Source organism: Solea senegalensis, linkage group LG19 (genome assembly GCF_019176455.1).
Source record: "Solea senegalensis isolate Sse05_10M linkage group LG19, IFAPA_SoseM_1, whole genome shotgun sequence".
NCBI lineage: Eukaryota > Metazoa > Chordata > Actinopteri > Pleuronectiformes > Soleidae > Solea > Solea senegalensis.
In genome coordinates this window covers 9,363,645-9,387,237 of record NC_058038.1, presented here as the reverse complement: position 1 = coordinate 9,387,237, position 23,593 = coordinate 9,363,645, and the positions used below count along the sequence as shown (strand labels likewise).

At 39.9% G+C, this 23,593-nt stretch overlaps 2 protein-coding genes across 3 annotated transcripts in view; both read left to right on the top strand.

Moving 5' to 3' along the window:
• Positions 1 to 23,593, top strand: part of gjc1 (gap junction protein gamma 1) — a 797,916-nt gene that overhangs the window by 245,299 nt on the left and 529,024 nt on the right. The gene's annotated exons all lie outside the window — the stretch shown is intronic.
• On the top strand, positions 515 to 3,119 carry LOC122785002 (cytochrome c oxidase subunit NDUFA4-like). Its single transcript, XM_044050500.1, has 4 exons — positions 515 to 660; positions 2,020 to 2,108; positions 2,509 to 2,569; positions 2,883 to 3,119. Exons 1-4 carry the CDS (start codon positions 619 to 621, stop codon positions 2,937 to 2,939), a joined length of 249 nt encoding a protein of 82 aa, XP_043906435.1. The 5' UTR covers positions 515 to 618; the 3' UTR covers positions 2,940 to 3,119.

The following is a 23,593-nucleotide window of genomic DNA, read 5'->3' as shown; positions in this document are numbered from 1 at the left end:
AAAGCCAAATCTTAATCTTATAAATTCGATCATTCATTATTTTGAAGTGGATTTGTTTTTGTTTTGGGTTGAACTGGGTTTTTTATGAGTTTGGTTCTCAGTTTGGATATTTTTTGTATAACTTGTAATGTTATATATCATAAGACTGATCTCATCTGTTAGAGCAGATCTCGTGAATTTGTCAAAGTATTTTTTTTTATCGATAAAATTTATTCTATTTATAGAAGTTATTGGTAGATAAAGTGGGAAATATGATACTGGTGATTGTTGTTTTGGTTGAAACCAGGACACTATGCTGTAATTTGAACCACATTTTTGCCAGAATTAAATGCTATGTGAAAATACAACCTAAGGCGAAACAGTCACAAAATGATGAAACTATAGAAATTAGCCATTTATTTAACCAAACGCAGTGCTACATAAAAGCTTAAAATAGTACACATAGCAAGATATGTTAGTATATTCTAACGCTGTCAATCAGGCAATGTGTTAAGCACCCTACTTACGCGTTCTTGGTCTTTCTTCCACCAGATTAAGTTGCGCACAATTTTGGCACGGCTGTTGGTAATCTGTTTATTTCTGTACAAAGGGCTCCAAATTGACCACGAACGTCTGAAAATGCTCGCCACCGTCAGGAAACAACTGATCAATCACCCAGCTGTAAGTATATACCAGTTATACCCAGTAAAGAGGTACTTTGAGGGCTTGTTTTCAATTTAAGCCATCTGTGAATGTTTGTGTGGTTAGCGCACTTTAGCTGGTTGCGGCTAACTTGGCTAAGCTAAACTAGTTGGCGCAACAAGCTAGTTTTCTGAGCAGACATGATTTCTAGCAAACTAGAAATCATGTCTATATGTATAAAAAAAGTTGTTTATTTGAAAATGTGATATGTTGGAGTATATGCACGCTTCTTCAATATTGCATGTGTTGACAAGTTTATAGTTTGTAGTCAAATCAGCTCACGTCTTCACTCACTCGCTCAAGACTGACGAGGGTTTTACTGAATAAGGTCTGCTGATCCTATAATGGCCGCTGCTAGCTAGTAATTACGTTTATGGCAAACCTTTTTAACTTGTTACTCCAAGTTTGACTATGGGTAATTACAATAGCTGTGAGTTTGACTAGTTGTAAACTAGTGTGAATTATATTTGTAGGTGTACTTGACGTCATTCTTACTAGTCAAAACTCGTTTCTTGACCGCAAATCAGGTTTTACTAGTCAGAATGACGTTAGTGTCATTTTGACGCGCTCAAATTGAATTGCATCTGAAATTGTTGACGTCACATATCTACAACTACAATTCAAAATCACAGATATCTGTAACGGTAAATATAGCGATTAAACGTCAAAAAGGCTTGTCATATATATGTGTGCATGAGGTCTTGTCCTTATAGATTTCTACAATTCTCTAATTTCAGTATTACAGTATATATCTACAATGTCAAAATTCAAGTTTGAATTATCTACTACTTCATTCGATCTATCTGAAACTTGATTCAAGGTATCTATAAAGGACAATGTAAATATTGTCAGTTAAGGATAATTAAAGGTATCTTGAACTTGAGTTATGACTTGTCATAATGTGATTAGTACGAATGATGTTGCAGATATTGGTAGTCATGAATATTCTGAGTCTACTGATTAAATGTTATATGCCAATGGCGAGCGGCTTTAACGTAAAACTGTATGGTGTCATAGAAGTCTCATGCTATTTTTTTGGTTTTAAACAAGCCCAGCTGGCCAAGGAAAAACACATCAGCTGAAGTGTGAACAATGTGGACCAGAATTTGTATTATTTCCATTACATATCCATGGTTTTTGCTTTCGGTGTGACTGCATGTCAATGCAAATATCTAATCAATGAATCATGTGACTGCAAATCTTTACATTTTTAGAATGAAGACATGGTCATGACGACCCGTTGAAGTTAAAAGTGTGCACCGGAATGGTGAAGAAAGGTGATCTAAGTGACTCTAATGTGGTTTCTCTGTCTAATTTTTATTTCTGCGATGCTTTCAGCTCATCCCACTCTTTATTTTCATCGGTGGAGGTGTAGCCATGTCCATGGGCTACCTTGCTCGTTTGGCTCTGAAAAACCCTGATGTCAGGTAATAATGCCAGTCACTTCATGATTCTTATTTTATTTATGTGTTTAAATGTCTGGTTTTTTTTTTGGGTGTTTTTTTTTTACTGATAAATATTGAGTGATGACATTTGGAAATGAGAATTAGTGTAGATATGCTGATGTTCAGTTTATGGCAGCAAGTTATGGTAATTTTTTATTTAATTATTGATTTTACCACACCACAGTTTTTTGTATGGGAATCTGGCTTCTTAAGGTGAAAGATGAGCAAGGGAACTAGAAAATATTCACACTGAAATCAGGGGACTTGTTTTTAGAACTAAATCCATTTACCCAGTTGCAAATAATTGCAACCCTACTTTTGTTGTTCTGTCTATGAATCTGTTTTCAGCAGCAACTTTAATCTGCAACTATTTTGTCTGCAGCTGGGATCGCAAGAACAACCCAGAGCCCTGGAACAAACTTGGCCCAAATGATCAGTACAAGGTTTGCCTCTCAGCAAAATGATATTATAAATCATGTTTCTTCTTTGATAGCACTGTTTTCTGTAGTCAAGTTTTTATTGGCATACTGGTGGCTACATTCAGGGTTCATTGATTGAATCAAGTGAATTGCTCGACTCTTTGCTGTGTCGTGGATTATTCCCTTCAGTTGGATTAATCAAATAGTGGAATTGGGTTAACTATTCAGACCTGTTTTTACTTGATTGCACATTTTTGAAATCAAATGACTTGGTAGTGTGGGTGTGCTGTGATATGTTGGATCTTGAACCATTGTTTTTGTTTTTTATTATTCTCAGTTTTATTCCGTCTCCATTGACTACAGCAAGCTCAACAAGGATCGTCCTGAGTTCTAAAGATTGCAGCAACTGTACAAAAAGCACAAAGATGAGATGATCCAGCACATTTTTGGATTCTGAGGAACGCAGAGGCTAAACCCGCACAAGATTTTTAAACACTCAGATTAAGTTTCTCATTGCATCCCTTTTGTTTTGTAGTTTTCAGTGGCTCTAAATAAAGCTCCAACGTACAGAGAGGATGATCTGTAATTTGTTGTTTTATTTATGAGTAATTCATTTTCAGTGCACTCATTCTAAGTTGCATAATCACATTTACTGTCGTTTCCTACTATGCTGTTGCTATTTCGGTTTCACTCTCACCTCACGTCTCCTCAGTCCTGCCTTAACCTAGCTGCCGGTGAACGTGTCACTATTCTTGGCTGCTGTCCAAAACCTTATCTGTATGAGGGTCAGACTTTAACATGGTCACATTTCAACAGTGAGCTCCCTCTGTTTGCGGTGCTGGGACTGCAGCATATGGTGGTAAAACCTCACCAGTATTAAGTCCAGTTTTTTTAGGTGTACTTGCTGCCCGTTGTTGCTTCTGCATCATTTTTCCAGCATTTAAGATAATGTTACAGTCGTGAACTATTTAAAGTGACGTGTGAGATGAAACCTTTCCATACAATGGTTGACCGCTTTTAGTTAAAATCAATAACGTGTTCACGTGTAGCACGCAGCACTGGAAACATGTCTGTGGTGGGGCATTTGGCAGCATTCCTCCTTGTAGAATGCCATCACTCTCAGCCAGATGAGTTTGTAAATGTCAACAGGTCGTGCTTTTCCATCTGCAGTTTGGAGAAATGTGACAAGGATGAGCAGCCAGCGCAGTACAGAAAATGTCAAGGAGACCTTCATATTTGAATAGAAGCCCACGTCTAAATCTTCAGCCTCTCCACTGCTGCCGTAATGTATTTCTCTCTTTCATTTTCACCTGTGCAAAAGAAAATTAACTTCTGGCACAGCTTGTAACAGTGCTTCATTTTTGGAACATTCCTATTGTCTTGGCGTGTTCATCTTGTTCACCCTGAGCACTCAGCCTCCCACACATGTCTGTAAAATATATACTTTCAAATACGCTTTTGAAAATGGAAATGGCAATAAATGCCTTTTATTTCTGCAAGCAACCTGTGATTTACAGGTAATGGTATCTAAATAAAATCAAGTGGCATGCACTGTGGCTGGGCAGCAAACACTGGCAAGTGACTGGTTAAGGGAAAACAATGACTTGGTCTCAAGGGTAAAATTTCATGCAGCAATCAGTAAATATTATACTGCTCTCTTTGTGCAGACAGTGAATTCTATCAAACTTGCATATGAACAAATGGTTAAATTACACACAGACACCTGCATCCGAAGCAGTGACCTAAACTTCGACGAATTAAGTGGCCCTTCACAGCCATAGCTTGCTTACAATGAGATTCATCCTCTGGGAATCGGAATTGCCTTTAAAATATTTCAGGGAAATCTACATATTTCCCCTGTTGTACAGATGACAACAGGGTCTGTGTGCAATAAGTGGTGCACACAGACCCTGTTGTCATCTGTACAGCCCAGTAATTTAATAGCAACACTCTCATTCTCATTTCCATGATTTCATAGGATTTAACTGCAGCTTTCACAATTAAATAGGTCGTTATTTCACAGGTTTGAACTGCTTTTGTGGCGATGAGGCAGAAGTCACAGGAATCTCCTCTAATTTAAAGTGTGATTTTTACTATTTATGTATGATACCACTGCAAAGTCACAGTGATATTCTGTATGGCATTACTGTTGTGAAGTTGCAGGATAATACAATATACAAGAAAATACTAAACCATTGTAATATATTGCATAGCAGCTGTTGATTTACTGCAATTTTCTATGAAATTATACAGTAACCTATGAAAATTAAATATCTAGGACACAGTAATTCACTCTAAATATATACCCAATAATTTGTTGTGAAAGTAATGCCACCAGTAGCCAGTAATCTACATGCATAGTTAAATGTTTTTAAATGCAAATTATAAGATGAAGCATAGTTTAAGCATAGAAGCATGGTTTAAGAGTTCAAGAGTTGGTTTTACATTCGGCTTTAGGAGATGTTGATGTCTGTTATGACACAGTGCAGAGAAAACCAGAGGTTCTTTGTGCTTGTATAATACAATAATTCTTGTTGTTTGACGTTAAAGCTATGTCACCGCTGTCTGCTCTATTATTATTGGTTGACTGGTTTTTGTAATCAAGACAGATAATAGTCAGCACTGAGGGTCAGCAGGGTTCTGAGTTCAAATGGCTTTGTTCTAGTGAATTCTCAGTGGACACTGGCTGAGCACAACTGTAGAGCCGATCTGACCGGCATCTTTGGCCTCCTCCTCCCCGTGACCCCTCAACCCTCTGTTGAATTCATTAATTTCCTGCCAAACTGCAAAGGAAAAAAGTGAAACAATTATGAGGGGAAATAATGGGGATCGAGGCACAAGGCCATTGCTGCTGCCTCAGATTTCCTTCCAAAGGTCAAGCAAAAGGTTGGATGGTTCAGGAGCCGTGTGTTTTGTATGTGTGTGTGTGCAGAGACAACATACTAACAAAGCATCTTCGTTAGGTTTAGAAAATCAAGAAGCGAAACCGAAGTAGAATTGAATACCATGTGCCAAGAACTATAGAACAAAGAACATTTTATAAAAAATGTAGTATTTGTAGTGTGTGCATTTGTTACCTCTTTAGGACCTTGTTTGTTATAAACACTGAGCTTGTCGGGACGAGTGGTCCTCATGGGCTCCAACACTTGGTCCTACTGAGGCAGAATCTTGAGGAACTGGTTAAGTTAAAGAGCTAAGTAAATTGCCAATTGTGGTTAGGGTTATGCACTGACTGCTTAAGATTTAGGTTAAGTTTAAGATTGTGGATAACACTTTGACTGTCCAAATGAATGGAAGCCAATGCAAGGCTTTAAAAGGATAGGTGCATGAACTGTGTGTGTCTGTGGTCTGCAAGGACACACATATATATATATATATATGTATATATATATATATATATATATATATATGTATATATATATATATATATATGTATTCCCAGTCGCCCACTTGAGGATTCCTGGAATCTGTTGTAGCCACTCTCCCAGTATGGGCTTTACAACTCCCAGTGCTTCTATCACCACTGGGACCACAGCTGCCTTAACTTCCCACATCTTTTGTAGCTCACCTCTCTCTCTCCCTCAGCCCTTGGTATTTCTCAAGCTTCTCATGTTCCTTCCTCTTGATGTTGCTGTCGCTTGGGTTTGCCACATCTATCATGACTGCTGACTGCCCTCTTCTGCGGTCTGGTTGATCAGCTACCACCAGTTTGTCTGTCTGGATCTGGAAGTCCCGTAGGATCTTAACCCTGTTGTTCTCAACCACCTTTGTAGGCGTCTTTCATCTTGATCCTGGGACCTCCAGTCCACTTGTTTGTTGGGTTTCATGTATGCCTTCCCAGCCTGCGTCTTATACCCTGCTGTGATGTGCTGCACTGTCTCAGGGGCATCTTTACACAGCTTACACCCGGGCTCCTGTCTGGTGAGATCACATAGAGACCACAGCCTCTACTGATCTAGTACTTACTGTAGGGCCATCTCCTGTGCAGCCATGATCAGTGCCTCTTGATGGTGGAACATCAGATATAAAGTTAAATATAGATCTTTTGTAAAATTAAATGAAATATTCTCATATATACCAATGTACAATATTCTAACTTTTGAAGCTGCACTTGTAGTAGTGCATGCTACCATACAGGAGAAATAAAAACAACCAAAATGCATTAATCTTCATGTTTACACTCCTAGATGTACACCAAACCAAACTATATGCTGTTATGTGGACTCTGCTTATCAGTTAACACATAGAGATTATGCTTCCTTATCTCAATTACTCCTGTTGTTATTGCGTAACATGCAGACATGCAGATGATAAATAGTCGTAAATAAAGCATGGAATAGAAAAAACCCCCAGCATGCCTGCAGTGGATGCACATGAACACATACATTCACTTTTATCTGTGTCAGGTCTGTGTATCTAATGCCTTACTTACTTCACAATTACCTCTCTATTTTCACACGCACAGGCACGCACACGTTACTGTAGGAACACTGCTTTCCGTCCCCTGCTGTGAGACGTGTTGTGTATAATGTGCAAAAGCCTTTCTGCCGCTGTTTCTTGCTGAGATGGAGCCTCTCATGTTCTGCCGTTTTTGAGTTCCACTCGTTTATGCTGCGTTTCACCTCTGCTTTTTTCCCTTTGTCTCCCTCGTCCCATGCTCTTTACGAGTTTTACTTGTTTTACTGGTGTGGCGAGGTACTGTATGTACACACATACACACACAAGGTCAGTCACACAATGAGTTAATCATCAAAGTTTTATTCTAAAATTCTAAAAATGCCTTGCAGCAACAAAAAAGATCCAGAGCCTTCCTGCATGGAGCTTCCTCTCACACGGTCCAAAAACATGCAGAGGTTAATTGGACACTCTAAATTGACTAAATTGTTTATCTCTGTGTGTTGGACCTGCAATAGTATAGTCCAATAGTGTGACCCCCACCGCAACTCTCATGTGGAGGATAAAGTGATAGACAATGAATGAATGAATGAATGAATAAAACCTAATTGATCCTTGAGTTTGGTCACTCAGGGTGACAAAGTGCCATTTGCAGCGGATGCACAAAAAGGTCTGTGTTGTCGATGTATTTTTGCATGAGGGATTGAGTAAGGACGCTGCAATTTAACAACCATTTCAACAGGAATACCACAGGAATTAATCATCCCTGATATCTCAGGGACAGACGGGCTGTGTGAACATGCTTTATGTCCTGTTTGAAAGCATGCATCACTCACTACGGGAGCCAATTCACTGCTGGGATGGCTGGATGGTTAGAGACTGTCTCGTAAATACAAGGCCCCAGGTTTGATCCCCGAGACAAGCGTAACTCGTTTAAGTGTCCTTGAGCAAGACGGTGAACCTCTGAGGAGAGACTGTCGTCTACATGTCTGTAATAAAAAAGGATAAATAAGAATTAGAGGTCCAGCGTGCAGGAATTTGTGGCATCAAATAGATTGTAATGAAGTGAGGGCTCCTCCATGCCCCCCCTTTCCTTTTCCATGTGCATCAGGGAACTACGGTGGCCTTCACACACCAAAAAAAAGAAGGCAGTTTGCTTCAAAATACGTAATTCACAGACTGGCTGGTTTGTCCATTTGGGGCTACATTACAGTACAGTAACAATATGGTAATCATGGTAATACTATTTTAATTAGTAGTAATAACTTGATAATAACAATGAAAAAATGTGGTGTTACACTGATGGTAGTAATTCTCAGTACCAAGCTGTAATTCATTGGAAATAACGTGGTTTTACTGTTATATCACATAATTACCTTTATTATTATCAAGCTGGAAACCATATTAAGTTGTTATTGCTATCATATTACCTCCCTAATACAGATTTGTAACCATATTATTGCCATGTTGCTTCTGTACTGTAATATTAAGTGTTTCCTGTGGTGAAACAAGATGGCAGCCTCTGAAGAGTAATGTATAAGATGCTTATTCTAAGGCTTTGAAATCAAAATATAAGTGATAATACATTTATACAAACACACTCATGGATACATATTTATATATCTTACTACAATTTCTGCCTCCTAAATGTCACACGCCGGACCTTTAAAATAAAGAAAAGGTAAAGAGGAAGGTTTGGTGTGTGTGGTGATTTCTCCAATGCTTTATGAGGATGTTATCAAAAACAAGCAGACATGCCAGATCCAGGATCACATCAGCTGAAGCATCTGTGTTTTTATGAAATCTGTCTTTTTGCATTCACGGTAGGAAAGCAGGTCAAAATTTAAATAGCTGAAAATAGAACATCTGGCTGGGCCTTGTCAGTCAGCAGTGTGTAATGAAATATGGAAATTGGGGCACTCTTCAAAGAGATGCGGGCCTCTTGGTGCAGTCCTGGGTCTGTAGCAGGCCGCTCCACAGCCCCGGTGGAGCCCCGCCTCCGTAAAACGTGTGCTACATTTCCAGGTGCTGCCGCCATGGCCCAGTCCGCCGCCAGTGCCAGCTCGTTAGCGCTCGCCGCCTGGCGGAGCTGGCAGCTGGCATCATTAAACTTCAAACCGGCTTTCGACCCAGGGTGCCGCTGCAGGGATACACCGCCCGCTCATCCGCCTGCCAACAGCTGATCAGAGCCATGCTCACACCAGCAACACCAGCACACTCCATCCACAGCATATCCACACACCTGCGACCACAACACCACATACCCACACACAACAACACATACTCACATACCGACAACCACAACACCACATATCCACTCATAACCACATCATAACACCACATACCCACACACAACCACACTACAACACCACATACTCACATACCTACAACCACAACACCACATATCCACACATAACCGCACTACAACACCACATATCCACACATAACCGCACTACAACATCACATATCCACACACCAGCCACACCACAAACTCTATCCAAACAGAATCGACATACCGCCAATCAAAAGCTTCACCCAAACAGCATGTACACACACCCACAATCTCAACACCACACCAAAAAATACACATCCAAACACAGTCAGTCACAAATTACACCTAAACAGTACTGGCACTCACCACACCAAACTCCACATCTACACTGTAGTGGCAAACGTATACTTCCAAAACCACCCTAAGCTATAGGCAGGCTTCTAAGGATTTTACTTGTATGTTACTGTTTCATTTCCTTAATCACTAAGGCAAGGAAGAGTCATGTAAAGGATTTGCACATTTATTTCCACTTACCGTACATCCAGGTTACATTTCCAGCCACATACTGTATATCCAAGCCTCTTCATTTTCCAGGTTGTGAAAAAACCTCCTAGCATATCTTCTAACGGACATGTCCCCCGAGGAAAATTGCTAGATATTTTCCAGTACATATCATATCATTATATCTACCAAAGGTACCAAGGGTTTTACTAGAAACAAACTTACGTCAAAGGTCCACAAAGCCATTCCTTTCCATATAATGATATTTACTCAAAGGCTTAAGGCCGACGGTTAACTACTTTAACTGTTCACATAACTACACTGCAACAAGTAATCTTGCATAAATCCTTTAAACTACCTCTAAACTAAGTTACCTCAACACTGGCTCCTACATACACAATAACCAGGCCACAAACTTTATTCAACATCATTAATCGCCTCCCGGGATAAATTGTGAGTGCAATACAGGCTTCTCGAGCCGCCACTTTGTCTGAGAGAGATCTGTTTCAAATAAAGCTTTGAAATGTGGGCGCATGAGAGGCAATATTAATTTGAAAGCCGCATCTGAAATATGATTCTCAAATTAGCAAGAATCATGTGAAGACATGTTAGGTGACTTGGCAGGAAAGTGAGTGAAGACTGCCACAACCAAAAGCTTGTGGTATAGTGGAAAAATAGACTTTTGATGGGTTATGGAAGTGTTTCAACCAGGTTTATGAATATTCTGTGTGAAGCTATTTTTCTGCATTATTGGTTTTGGCCAGGATTAGCTTTTTGCAGTCAGAAGCTCGCTGAAAGTTAGATAAGGATGAATGCTTACTTACATCAGAACATCAGGTGAACTTAAACTTACACATTCTTGTACCACGTCTAAAGCTTGAGTCATAAAGAAATTTTTACATCGTCGTTGTATACCATTTATGTGTCGTTAATGTCTTGTCTGTGAAGTGTTTGCACGCTTGGCAACCTCACACTTCAAGGAGCCACTGTTCCAAGACATATAGTCCCGAGCATGTGTACAGTATATTCAACAAACTCCTGCACAAGAATAGGAATAAGTGTGTTTCCCAGAACATTGATTTGACGATTCAGGATCTGGGGAAGACACATTGTTTCCTGGAAACTGATCAATGAGAGTGGGGTTGAGAGCTGACGCAGGATCGTCCTCCACGCTCTGACGAAGACAAACGGCCATGTCACCGCACACTTTCCAGCTGCCACTTTTCAGGACAGATCGCAAAACATCACTTTTATCCACCTTATGTTGCAGACAACAGGAACAAAAACAAACACAAGGACAAGCGTTTGCTTTTTTTTTCTTTCCCTCATTGTGATAAAATAGGAGAGATCTGTACAGGAACATGGTGGCTACATTCTCTGCTCCGATGATTTTCTTTACAGAAATAGATTGTTGGCCGTTTGTGCTTATGTTTTGCCTTCCACTCAGATGGTGAAACAAGATTTAATTAGCACTCAATCAGACTCAGGTATGGCAGAGCGCCCATATCTCACTAAAACCCCAGTGATGCACGTGAGCGCTGATCCCACCGGAGCCACAAACTGGTTTCGAGCTCCATTATTGTCCTTTTGTTTCCTCACATGTCGGTTCTTTTTCTCTCTCTCTTTTGCTGCTGGGCACATGTAGAGACTTGGTAATTTCCACTGTGATTGAGTCATGAACGATAATGGCTTTATTATTTGGCGAAAATTGGTCTCTTTAGATTAATTTAATGTCTGGTGATAATTGAGAAGCTCTGTCGGTCTCGATAATACCAAACCGTTAAACTGTCTTCCTTTACACATCCCCGAGTCTTCATATTTTCACAGCTGAATTCTGTGGGCCAGTGGAAAACTCATTTCATTTTCTAGGCGGTGGGAAAAATCTCCAGAAAATTTCCTGTAATGTAACATATCGCCATAACACACGGCTATAAAAGAAACCTTAAAGCGAGCACAAGAAAACTCCCTCATGTGCGTAAAGCCTGAACTCCCACGATGTCCTGCAGAGCTGTCGAGGAATTCTGGCTCTCCCTTCAGGCTTTGGGTCATCTTTATGGTCTGCTCTGTCATTGTCTGCCATTTATAGTGTGAAACATCACATCCAGGAAGTCAGTTGTTTCTCGATAAGCAGCTTGGGATTTGGTTAAATTTTCTGAGTCTCTGAGAGCATGATTTTTTTTTTTGCCACAGCCATAACTTGCTGCCTGAAATAGCAAAAGAATCCATTAATGTGCCCTAAAGCTACCTCTGGGAGAACTGTGGGCTGCTGGGAGGAGAAACAGCCCAGTTATGCTGCTGCTGCTTTAGGAGAGAGGACCTTAGTCACACTGCAGCTCTAGTGCTAATGAATACAGACACCCACAAATACCAAGTAAAATCCAAGCATGGGAGAATTTATTAATCTTCAGGGACAAAATAGAGAACAGATATGAGGTCTGAGGGAGCTTATATAAGGTCAGAATTTTTGAAGTTTCTCTTTTGCTTTTCCTCAATTGAATGGACTTCTGTTTAGGAGCGTTGTGTGTATCATTACGAACAAATAGAACGAGGTTATTAGGAGGTCCAGGAGAGCTGGTGGTGTGGGTGGCTCATTCCTTAAAGGATCCCTAATGAGCTCGCTGTGTGTCTTCAGAGACGTCGCGCATTGATTTATCACAAAACTAGAGACATAAAGGTCGCCAAGCTGCCCTGTGATGGACTTCAGCACTCGGAGGTTTTGACACCACCCTTTAACCTCCACCTCACATCACAATCCTCGTCCTATCATGCTGTCACACAGGAGATGTGCATCAATATCCATCTAAAGCACTCCCGAGAGATAATTATAATAATAATAATAACAACAATAATAATAATAAAAAAAACCCACAAATAACAACAAACAACATATCCAATTTGACATCCATTCCCTCAATCTCCCGCTATCTCTCAGTGAAAAATGAGCTCCCATGAAGTCTCCAGTGTCAATTATTTCAAAGCTGGCGTTGCTGTGAGACCTTGAGAGGGCATCCACTGAGCATGGAATTGTAGTGTCAGAGGATGTAGTTGTTACATACATCCACAGGGAGGCAGCAGAGTGTCAGTGGGAGAAGAGGGTGGCAGGATGACCCCACTCTGTAAGTAGTTGACCCTTGTGGCCATGGAGGTCTGAGGGCTGAGCATGGAACCCATGTTCCCCTGGCACGTCTAGAGAGAGAGGGAGAGAGAGCGAGAGCTGGACTGCAGAAGCAAAGCTGGGACCAGAGCAGATCCTTCAGACTCCATCTGTTGCTTTCTCCGGAGCAGAAAAGAGAGGAGACGGGGAGAAGCAGGAGACAGGTGGGCCCACCCCCCACCAGCTGGCACTGCAGCCAGCATCTGCCCACAGCCAAGGCAACTTTCCTCTCTTCTCATCTTCACAGCTCAGACAGCCCACAGCCTCTTCCTCCTTTCCTCTAATCCTTTTTCATCACTCATCCTTCCATCTTCCAAACTCCCTTTACCCCTGACTTTTATGTTGTTTTTCTCCATTTAAAATTGCAGCAGATAACTTTTGGTGATTTTTGTTATTATTATTTGACCTCTTTTAGGTATTTTTGAACAGAATTGATGTAACATTATTTGCATGCATTATGTCAAGCAGTACTATCAGACCTGACTGAGGGAGTGTTTGTGTGTATGTACAGTACTTGTGGTGCAGGAACAGAACAGTTTTGTGGACACTCCTTTGTGTTTTTTATGCATTTTATAAAATGAATCATTGTAGAGTGAGGGAAGGGAATGCAGAGGACAACAGTGCTGAGCCACAGACTCTGCAAAGGTTTGGTGCCATTACAAAATACTTTTTGGTTTTCATCCACAATTACAGTGGTACTACTAGAAAATAATAATGAAAGTGTTACCTTGATAATAATAATACAGGTATTTATAATGCTGTCTAAACTTTTAATGGTGATCAAAGAGCAATGCAAGCACCAAAAATACACATACGACAATGCACAACTATAAATGTACATAATGAAAATGACGTATATTCTGCACTTTGAATCCATCTGTTACCCATGCTGCTTATCCTGTAAGCATCATGGGTGGAAGTGGAGCCACACACAGTGTTCACCTTTGACTGGACTTTCACACTCACATTCACACCTACAGCGTCTCCTTTAGAGTCTCCGGCAGTCTTGTATAAAGTACCTAAAAGGGACTCTTGAGTAAAAGTACAAGTATCAGTACCAGAAAATGACTTTGGTAGAAGTTGAATTCACTTTTGTTTATAATACTACTTAAGTAAAAGTCTTAAATTATGACATTTAATGTATATAAGTATCAAAAGTAATTTTCTGATATAAAATGTAAGTTTTAGAAGTAAAAGGTTTAAAAAAAGTGAGGAGTTTGGGTGGGTAGAGCGAGTTGTCTTTCAATCCAAAGGTTGTGTGTTCAATTCCAGGCCCTGTCCATCTATATGTGTCCTTGAGCACGACAGGCTGTTTTCACACCCAGTCTGCTAGACTCCGTTCAAATGGGGGTTGCATCAGCTGGTTTGCTTTCACACCAACCAAACCTTTTAAATAACGTATTATTGAGGTGGTGCTGCATCAAAATTTATTGAAGGATAATGGCCTGCGTTGTACCCACAATGCCCTGCGTTTGTAGCCCACTTCCTGCATTTGGTTCACTTGAAGTAAACTGAGACGTCGGGCTGGTGTGAATACACCCTAACACAGCTCATCAAGACTAAATACAGACTCTTCTTCTTCTGATTTTATTTGGTAGTAATGAGTAACAAAGATACTTGGAGGAAATGTAGTGGAGTAAAAGTTGCTAGAAATATAAATAACAAAGTAAAGTACAGATATGTGAATTTTGTACTTAAGTACAGTAACAAAGTATTTGTACTTCGTAACATTGCAACACTGGTCTCTGGTTAATCGGACCCCAACAAACTGCTACCGACTGTAGGGAGAAAGAAGAAGAGGATTACCTCGAGAAATCCCACCCCCACATGAGGAAAAGTGCAAACCATACAGAAAGACCAGTGTAAGCCTGGATTCAAATTAGAAACCCTCTGTACCAGCACTAACCACTGCACCACTATGCTGCCCACCCATTTGAAGCAGCAGCAGATGACATGTTTGAAACATGGATTAAACTTTGTTTTGAGCCGAATAATCTAAAAGAGGTCAGTGCAGTTTTGTAAAAAAAAAAAAAATTAATTCTGTCAAAGTGTCTTTTGACCTTGTTCTCAATCAAGTTTTATTGAATCTATTTTAGTTTAGTGAATTCAGGGTACGACCTCCCCGGGGCCTTTCACACTTTTTGCTAACATAGCGATTTAAAATGTCATCGCTGACTTCAGTGTGTGCAGCTTTGGAGCGATCTCCAGTGCACACACACACACACACACACACACACACACACACAGAGTAGTGTGTGGAGAGAGAGTGGCGTCGAATGTAATTACATCCCTCATCAAGGGCGTCCATAACTCACCCTACCTGGTCTGTAGGGGGCGGTATAAATTTATCTCAACAGGTTGATGAAACAATGCAAGGAGGCTGCAGTCTTTACTGTGAATACTGTGCTGGTGGAGTGAAGTGCGATGATAGCAGCCCAGCCCCCCACTTCCGCCACTGCCTAATTCTGCTGCATCTCTGGTGGAGCAGGCTAATTTAGTTGAAAATTGATACAAGGATGGGGATAAAATGTTAAGCAAGACAATCCAGTAAGTCTGATTAGGCTGTATGCAGCCAATTAGGCCCATACTGCCTCCCATCTGAAGTCGAGTGAGCAGCAAACACAGGCACATTAGTATCCTGCAGTGCTTTTCCTCTGTCCCATAACATAATTATGCCCACGCCGTTACATTTAATCAGATTCATGCCATATTTGACGTCCTGGTAAAGTGCAGACAAACAATAAAACCTAAAGGACAAAGTGCAGCATGTAGACTTATAATTTCAGTGCCAGTTTGATGTTTCACTCAAACACCCACGCTGGATACGCGGCTACAATTTGAATATGATGATAATGTAGCCACTGCTTTGTGAACTAACATGCAAATTGCCTACATCAGTGCTTTCCAAAAGTGTGGCCCACTGGTGGCTCTGAGAAGTACTGCAGGTGCAAGTTCTTCCATTTTGCCAGTTTATATGAAACATATCATATATTCTTTGTTCTGGGAAATTAAAGTCTTAAATATGTTCTAATGAAATATGATGTCACATATAAAGTCGATGATTAAGAAATTATACGCACATCAGCTCTTTCCTCTGAAGGTGCAAGGCTGGCACTTTCTTCACATTTTACCCCCCAGACTTTAGCTCCAAAGGGTCTGAATCAAGACTATGGAATAAAACACTGTCTATAAATAGCATAAAGAGCATTTTTCACCTTTATTCGTACCACACATGCAAGAGAGACTTTCTATCTAACTTGTAAATTAAAAATTGATTGCTGAACTGCGACATATTCTTGCAAATGCAGTGAGAAATTGTTCTGATATTAATATTTAAAAATATTTTCCAACAGAACCACACCAGGAGGCCAAATTATAGGTAATTTATAGGCTCTACTTGACATCTGTACATTTTTTATTCATTTATGATCAGTGAAGATAATAATTATTTATATTATTAATGATTATTCATTGGTAACAGGGAAAAATTACTTTTAATTTCAATGCCATTTGTTCTTAAACATGGACCTTTAGAGCCTCAAACAGGGGACATGTAACTACATCTGTGAACAGTGAACAACTGCATTGTTTGTAATCTTTTAGAGATCTTTTAGAGAGTATTGATGATGATATTTAAAGGTCAGACGTAAATCAGGACATTAGCTCAGTTACATTGTCCTGCGAGTATAATTTCGAAATCTCACTTGTTATCGCTGAACTTAAACCACATCCTACCATACACTTTCATATTGAAATTCTTATTGTGATGATTGACATTGTGTGTGGCTTTCACCACTATTTTCCTTTGCAAACGACATCCCTTGAGTTTTATTCCCTTCAAAAGAAGCTGAATCCAATTTAAAAGCATGTGCTATACTTCTTGTAATTAGAAAAATGGCCCAGTTGCACACTCAACAGCTTTAAAAATGATATAATCGTAAGGCTTTGACAAGGTTAAATGATGAAGTCTCTCAGCCTTCGCTTGACTGCAAGTCTGAGGAACGATGTAGAACTTCAGCATTCCACGATGAAATAGGATCAAACATTTTTACCTCAAATACTTGAGAACTACGGGTCACATACATACAAACCTGTTACTTGGCAAATCACAGCAGAGAAGGAAAAGGAAAAAGAAAAAAAAGAATAAAGAACTGAAATAATAATAATTGGCATTGTTACACTGGCACTGGTGAACCACAGGTGTGTAGCAACCACACACACACACAAGCTGAGAGAGAGAGAGAGAGAGAGAGAGAGAGAGAGAGAGAAACCTCAGGTGTCATGCAGACCGTGACAAAGCCTCAGCCCGAATTCAGTGCTTTTTAAAAAACACACAGTATAATCATAACTGTTATTTTCTGCTTCACCACCTACACTCCCTCCTGTCCTGAAATGACTCTTCAGAGTTCCAGCAGTTAGCAACACTGCTATAACACCACACCACCCCCTCCCCAAACACTTTCATTTTCAAAATGTGACTCCACCATTAAAATCATTCTTAATATGCCAATGCTCTCTTCTGAGCCTCTATTGTTATAAGTTTGTGAAAGAATAAGGCTTTAGGCGACATCTGTTGCAGCGGACTATATCTCACCTAACCCTTCCAAACATGTAGGAGAACCTATGGCAACCTTCAGTTATTATTTAAAGTCAAAATATGTTTAGTTTCTCCTGTATAAAACATGTTGGTCCATCATTCTCCACAGAGAAGACCTGCTACTGAAGGACTCATTCTGTGTGTAATAAAAACCACAATTCAGGTCATTGTAATCTCAGATGTGGCATCCCTAAACAGGTCTACACAGGTGTGTTGAGGTCTGCTTCAGGTTTCCTCCCTCTTTGCTGAGCAATTGGCTTCAGCTGTGGGAAATCTATTTAAACCTGGTGTCAGTAAAGATGGGGGTGACACTGGTTTCAGAGGATTGAAAGACTGGTGATCACATAACCACTGCTCCTGATGAGGGATCACAGACAACATGATTTGTCAAACCAACTGAAGACACCTGGACGCGTCACACTCTCGCTAGAGCTCCAGTTTAAAGGGTAAACAAACGTTGTTTTGATATTCCCACTACTTCCTGCCCTCTTTGTCTGAGTCTCACGCTATTGTCCCACCTTCTCTTTTTCATTGGCTGTTGGTAACATGTGTTTGCAGTTGGGTCAGTAATCCGGGCACACTACCCCATCGCAAGTGCTGACTGGTGCAGACTCTATGAACTTAAGAGGTCTCTCCTTGGTCGTGTTGTTGACATTTAGTTGTTGTCGCGTTAAGGTTTACGCATATAACACTCAAATTTAAGCAAATTATTTGCTTTAATGTCCTTTGTACTATCACAGACAAACAAACAAAGCCAAACCTGTAGTTTAGCATAAAGACCGGAAACTGAATTAATTCCTTTCTCACTAATTACTACATATGTTTGTTTTGTTTTTTAACTCTGTCCACCCCAAAAAAATCAAGTTTTGCATTGGTTAAAGTAATAGAAGTTGTCAGTTTATTAGGTACACACCTAAGCTACAACAAACACACACGTCTCTGAAGAATTGATGCGCAGTTTGAAGGTCACCTGGAGATTTTATACATTTAAAACTATGGGCTCTTTCTTCTGAAGAAGCTTGGGGAAAAAACAACAACCCCTCACTCCTTAATAACACACAGATAAACAGTTAGGGGATTTTTTTTAGCTAGATATTGCAATTGCAATATGATTTGAGATATAATATTTTAAGCAGAGCCTCAGTTCAATATTCAGTATGTAAGCAGGCTCGCTGTGTCTCCCATCACAAAAAAACCTTGCATGATATTCACTGGTAATAACTTCAAGAATGGAAATATGTATTTTTAGGTGTGATAACACATCCATGAGCTCATGGTGTGTTTTTTTTTTTCCTTTTTTGAATCCCTTTGATGAAGAGCGGAGACAAATTGTTGAAAATAAGATAGAAAGGTTTTCTTGAGAAACCCACTTTGGATAATTCACGTAAGTAATTTTATCATATTCTACTGAGAGTTAATACACTGATGTCACCATCAAAACCCCCCCAAAAAACTGTGAAGCAGAACCTTTACCAAATTAGTAGTAGGCCTATAAGTAAAGCCTCATTTCAGATGTTTCCACTAAAATATTCAATTCAAAATCCAAAACAGAGAAGAAGGAAAGTGTATACATGCCATCACAGGTGGAAAGTAATGAATTACATTCACTCGCATTACTGTAATTGAGTAGGATTTTGTGTGCTAGTTATTTTTAAAATATGTAGTTTTACTTTTACTGAAGTATGGGTTTTTCTTGGAGGTGCTGTACTTCACTGCATTTTAAATCACAGGATAGGTGAATGATGATGAGGACAGGTGAATGATGATGAAGACAGGTGAATGATGATGAGGACAGGTGAAAAATGAGTACAGGTGAATGATGATGAGGACAGGTGAATGATGATGAGGACAGGTGAAAATGAGTACAGGTGAATGATGATGAGGATAGGTGAATGATGATGAAGACAGGTGAATGATGATGAGGACTGGTGAATAATGAGGACAGGTGAATGATGATGAAGACAGGTGAATAATGAGGACAGGTGAATGATGATGAGGATAGGTGAATAATGATGAGGAAAGGTCATGATGAGGGCAGGTGAATGATGATGAGGACAGGTGAATGATGATGAGGGCAGGTGAATGATGATGAGGACAGGTGAATGATGATGAGGGCAGGTGTATGATGATGAGGACAGGTGAATGATGAAAAAACAATAATCAATAGAGTTTGTTTTTGTTTGTGCATCGTAGTTGACTGTTTCTTCCACAGAGGAGATAAGAAACCCCCAAAAACTGCTCAAATTCCTCCAGTCCATCTTTCATGACATATCAAATCCTTTCTAACATATGGACATTATTAATCCTCAGTTGACATATTGTAGCCATAAAAATCGCCACATGGGTCACATACAAATTAATCATCATTAATCACACCCCCCCTCTTAAACGCCAACATGTTCATTATACCTCAGTTTTCAGACCAAGAAACAGCACCAACACCTTTCAGCCTGCTGTCAGTTTGTCAAGCACTCATTTAATATGCATATACACTATAAAAAGGATCATGAAAACATCAGCTAAATATGGCCTATTAGAATTCATTTCACACTGTCACTCAACTGCACTGTCACATCTGCACTGGAGTGGAGGAGACAAATGTCTCAAATCTCCACCGTTAGAAGAGATCTAATCCCATTGCTAGTTATTGCCTTCATTTATCACCAGCATTAACATTATTAGAGGTGATTGGCAGTCCCTCAAGATGCTTTTTGGCTGATCTTCTCTTTACTTGAAATGTGTGAGCCAGGCGTGAAGGAGGTGCCTCTTGGCACCGCGTCGTACCTATCCTCTGATCATCTGTTATCTCTGACTGAACATATTGGATTATTGATTCAGAGAGGGAATGTGTTTTGTAGGCATTTAAAGATCCACATTTGTCTGTAGAAGCCTAACATGTAGCCTAACTGTGACTCCATAAAATGCCCAATTAAAAAACATAAGAGGAGAAGAAAAAACAAAATTGAATTCTCTTCTATTTCCAGATGGTAGCTGTCCATGGTGCTGAATATGACTTTCTTTTTCCCTCCATTTCAGAGAGAAAATAACAAACTGAAAGTGAGCTGCAGTGTTAACCTTAATATAATCTAAGCACGACAGTTCTACATATATATATATATATATATATATATATATATATATATATATATATATATATATATATATATATATATATATATATATACTACAAGTCCTGTTGCTACTGATTCAATGAATTTGGGATGGACAGGTAATAAGAATATACTGGGTCCTGGTCATGTGGATGTAGTGGTTAGCACTCTTGCCTTTGCTGCAAGAAGACCTGGGTTCTCCTTGTGTGTGTGTTTTCTCCTGGTTTTCTGATTTCCTCCTCCAAAGACAGGCAGATTTGGTCATTAGGCAAACTGGACACTCTAAATTGACTGTAGGTGTAAGAGTGAATGGTTGTTTGTCTCTAGGTGGCCCTCTAATGGACTGGCGACCTGTCCAGGGTGTACCCCACCTATCGCCCTAAGTCAGCTGAGATTGGCACAAGCCCTTTACAGGAAAATTAGTCTACATCCATGTAAGTTAGCATTTTCCCCTAGGAGTTGTCTCAATTAGTGGTTTCAGGTCTTCCTTGATAACATATGATGTTGATTGTGTAAATGATGTTACCAATTTCAAGGAAAATAGATAATAAAGCATCACTCATATTTGTAGACACCAGTGTGTTTGATTCCAATAGAGCTCTCTGGGCCGACGACATCACGCAACCATGGTAACGCCCCCGGCAGGAAACAATGCCATTCCACTCTATAAACATATACTAGGCGTCACATAAATCTGGCAATATGTCAGACAGCTTGTGTCTTCTGTGGCTGTTTTCATCATAAATGTGAAGATAGATGTACCAAAACAGTCGAAGATAGACTAACAGGAGACCATTATACTGGATCCCCACAGATCCAGAGAGACAGTGGCGGTGAATCACTGCTATAAAATGTGCTCACAGCAAGAAGAAGAAGACGACGGAGTGTTGGAAACTAACAAGCAACAGATTTTGTGGTTAGCTCTTGGTAAATCATGGACTCAGACTAGATTTCCAAAGAGCTCAGCACAACGTTAACTCAACTCCAGAGTTTTTTTTGTTATACAGTTTGTTCTTGTGAACAGCTCTTGTGAACTTTCAGTGATTCTCTGGAGTAAGATGGAGGGAAATTAATCAGGATACTGATCTCATCGTGGCGGTGCATAAAAAACAAAGTCACGGACGTCCAGAGCTCTATTGGTGCCTGGATGCAGGTGACACACAGTGTGAATTTCACACAGTGTGAATTTCTGTTTGCAAAATCTCAAATCTCGAATGCTTCAGAATGAGAATTCAAGTTCTTATGGGTGACATCACATGGTAACATTGCCAGGAGCCACTAGCCTCAAGCAGAGATTAATTACAGTCTGGCACCAACAATCTCAACTCTCCGTACCTCCCCAATCCTAGACTATTTTCATGTTTAGATTTGTATTCAACCAACAATGATTTCAGTGACTTCATCACTTGAGGCAGTTTATCGCCCGCTACTGAGCCACAAGAGGATTCACAAAACGTTTCCAAAACACAGCACGCGGTTAGACATTGATATGTAAAATTTTGGAGTTCTCCTTTCATGTGCATGCTTGAAAACATCATTCCCATACAGCAGCCCATTCAACATATGCAGTCAGGTCATGTCTAGATTACTCCTCTGCCAGATAAGTTATTTGCTGCAAACGTGTGAAAATAAGTACACATGTGAGCACGATGGAGTGAAAAATGAACGGCTAGAAGGGAAGAAAGACAGAATATACAGGAGGCTGCACTTTGATAGTTCCTCTGAGGATCTGTGAAGTAGGACAGCCTGAGAATCAGCAGAAGGAAAAAAAAGGAGGAGTCTGTCAACAGGAGGAGGGCAAAGTGGGAATACACGCAGACGTGGCAATGAATTCTATTGATATTTCTCCCGCCTTTTGTCTGTGTGCATGTGCAAGCACATGTGTGAAAGAGGTGAGGAGTGAAAGTGAGAGAGAGAGAGAGAGAGAGATTGACCAGAGACTGTTGTGCTGCCAGGTCGCATTAATTGTATATCAGTAACTGGCTACCACAGTGGATGTGGACGCTGTTTCCAATAACACCATGATTATTTTATCTTTCACGCTGAGAGACACATCCAACGGTTTCTATCTTTGGCCCTCATATGGTTTCAGCCCATCATCACCCTTGCAGTTTAAATGAAAACATACAAGAATATTTGATTTTGTCTCCATCTCTGGTGGTAAATCCCGTCTCTGTCAGACGCTCCCGCCAGTGTTTGAGTTATATAACTTGTACTTGTTTAATTATAGTTCAGTCAAACTGTAGTGCATGTGTTTCTCCTGCACAGACACCAAGTGATTGGAGGTGTTATATTATGTGCCACAATATAGATGTCTGTATTTATTCTAAACTTTTATTTTCTATTATTTTCTATAAGGAGTTGTTTCAAATTTCAATAGTTAACCTTCATGTTGACTTTTGTATGAGTATCTTCTGTATTTGCATAATATTTGAGATCTGTTAAATATGGGCTCAGAGCTGCTTGATGTGTTCTCTTCATTCTTTATTTTGGTTTACCATTGAGGGGAATGAGAGCACAACCTTTTCCATTTGTCTCTGTTCTATTCTGTGTTCCTTTTTTCTGTTGTTTGGATTTTGCTTGAGCCTGAAATGTGCTACGTGAATTAAATTATCATTATTTTATATACTGACACCCGTGATAATAGACGGAGGAAACAAAAAAAAGAAGCTTTTGTTTTCTGTGAAAATGTGGCCAAAGTTTGCTTTACACAAAGCTTGGTTTTGTTTTTTTTGCTGTTCAGATTAGGAATTTCAACTTTGAACTCTTTTCTTTCTCTGTGGTCCCATGTCAGTTTGCTCTCACTGTTTACCCTTGTCTCACTGGAACAATGAGGATCAAAGTGTGGCTCTGGCTGCAAATATCCCTGCTCTCTCATTTATTGGCTTGTGAGACAAGCTGCTCCTTTCTCAGTTGTGCTGTTACCTGTCTGCACTTTCTCCTTTACTCACGCACACACTCGCTACTCCTGGCAATATTAACTGATGGCATTCTGTCTGGAAGAGGGTGATGCACTGGG

Coding starts and splice junctions, on each gene's coding strand:
- LOC122785002 (XM_044050500.1), top strand. CDS start 619: ATGCTCGCCACCGTCAGGAAACAACTGATCAATCACCCAGCT. Junction 2,109..2,508: donor CTGAAAAACCCTGATGTCAG/GTAATAATGCCA, acceptor TTTTGTCTGCAG/CTGGGATCGCAAGAACAACC. Junction 2,570..2,882: donor GCCCAAATGATCAGTACAAG/GTTTGCCTCTCA, acceptor TATTATTCTCAG/TTTTATTCCGTCTCCATTGA.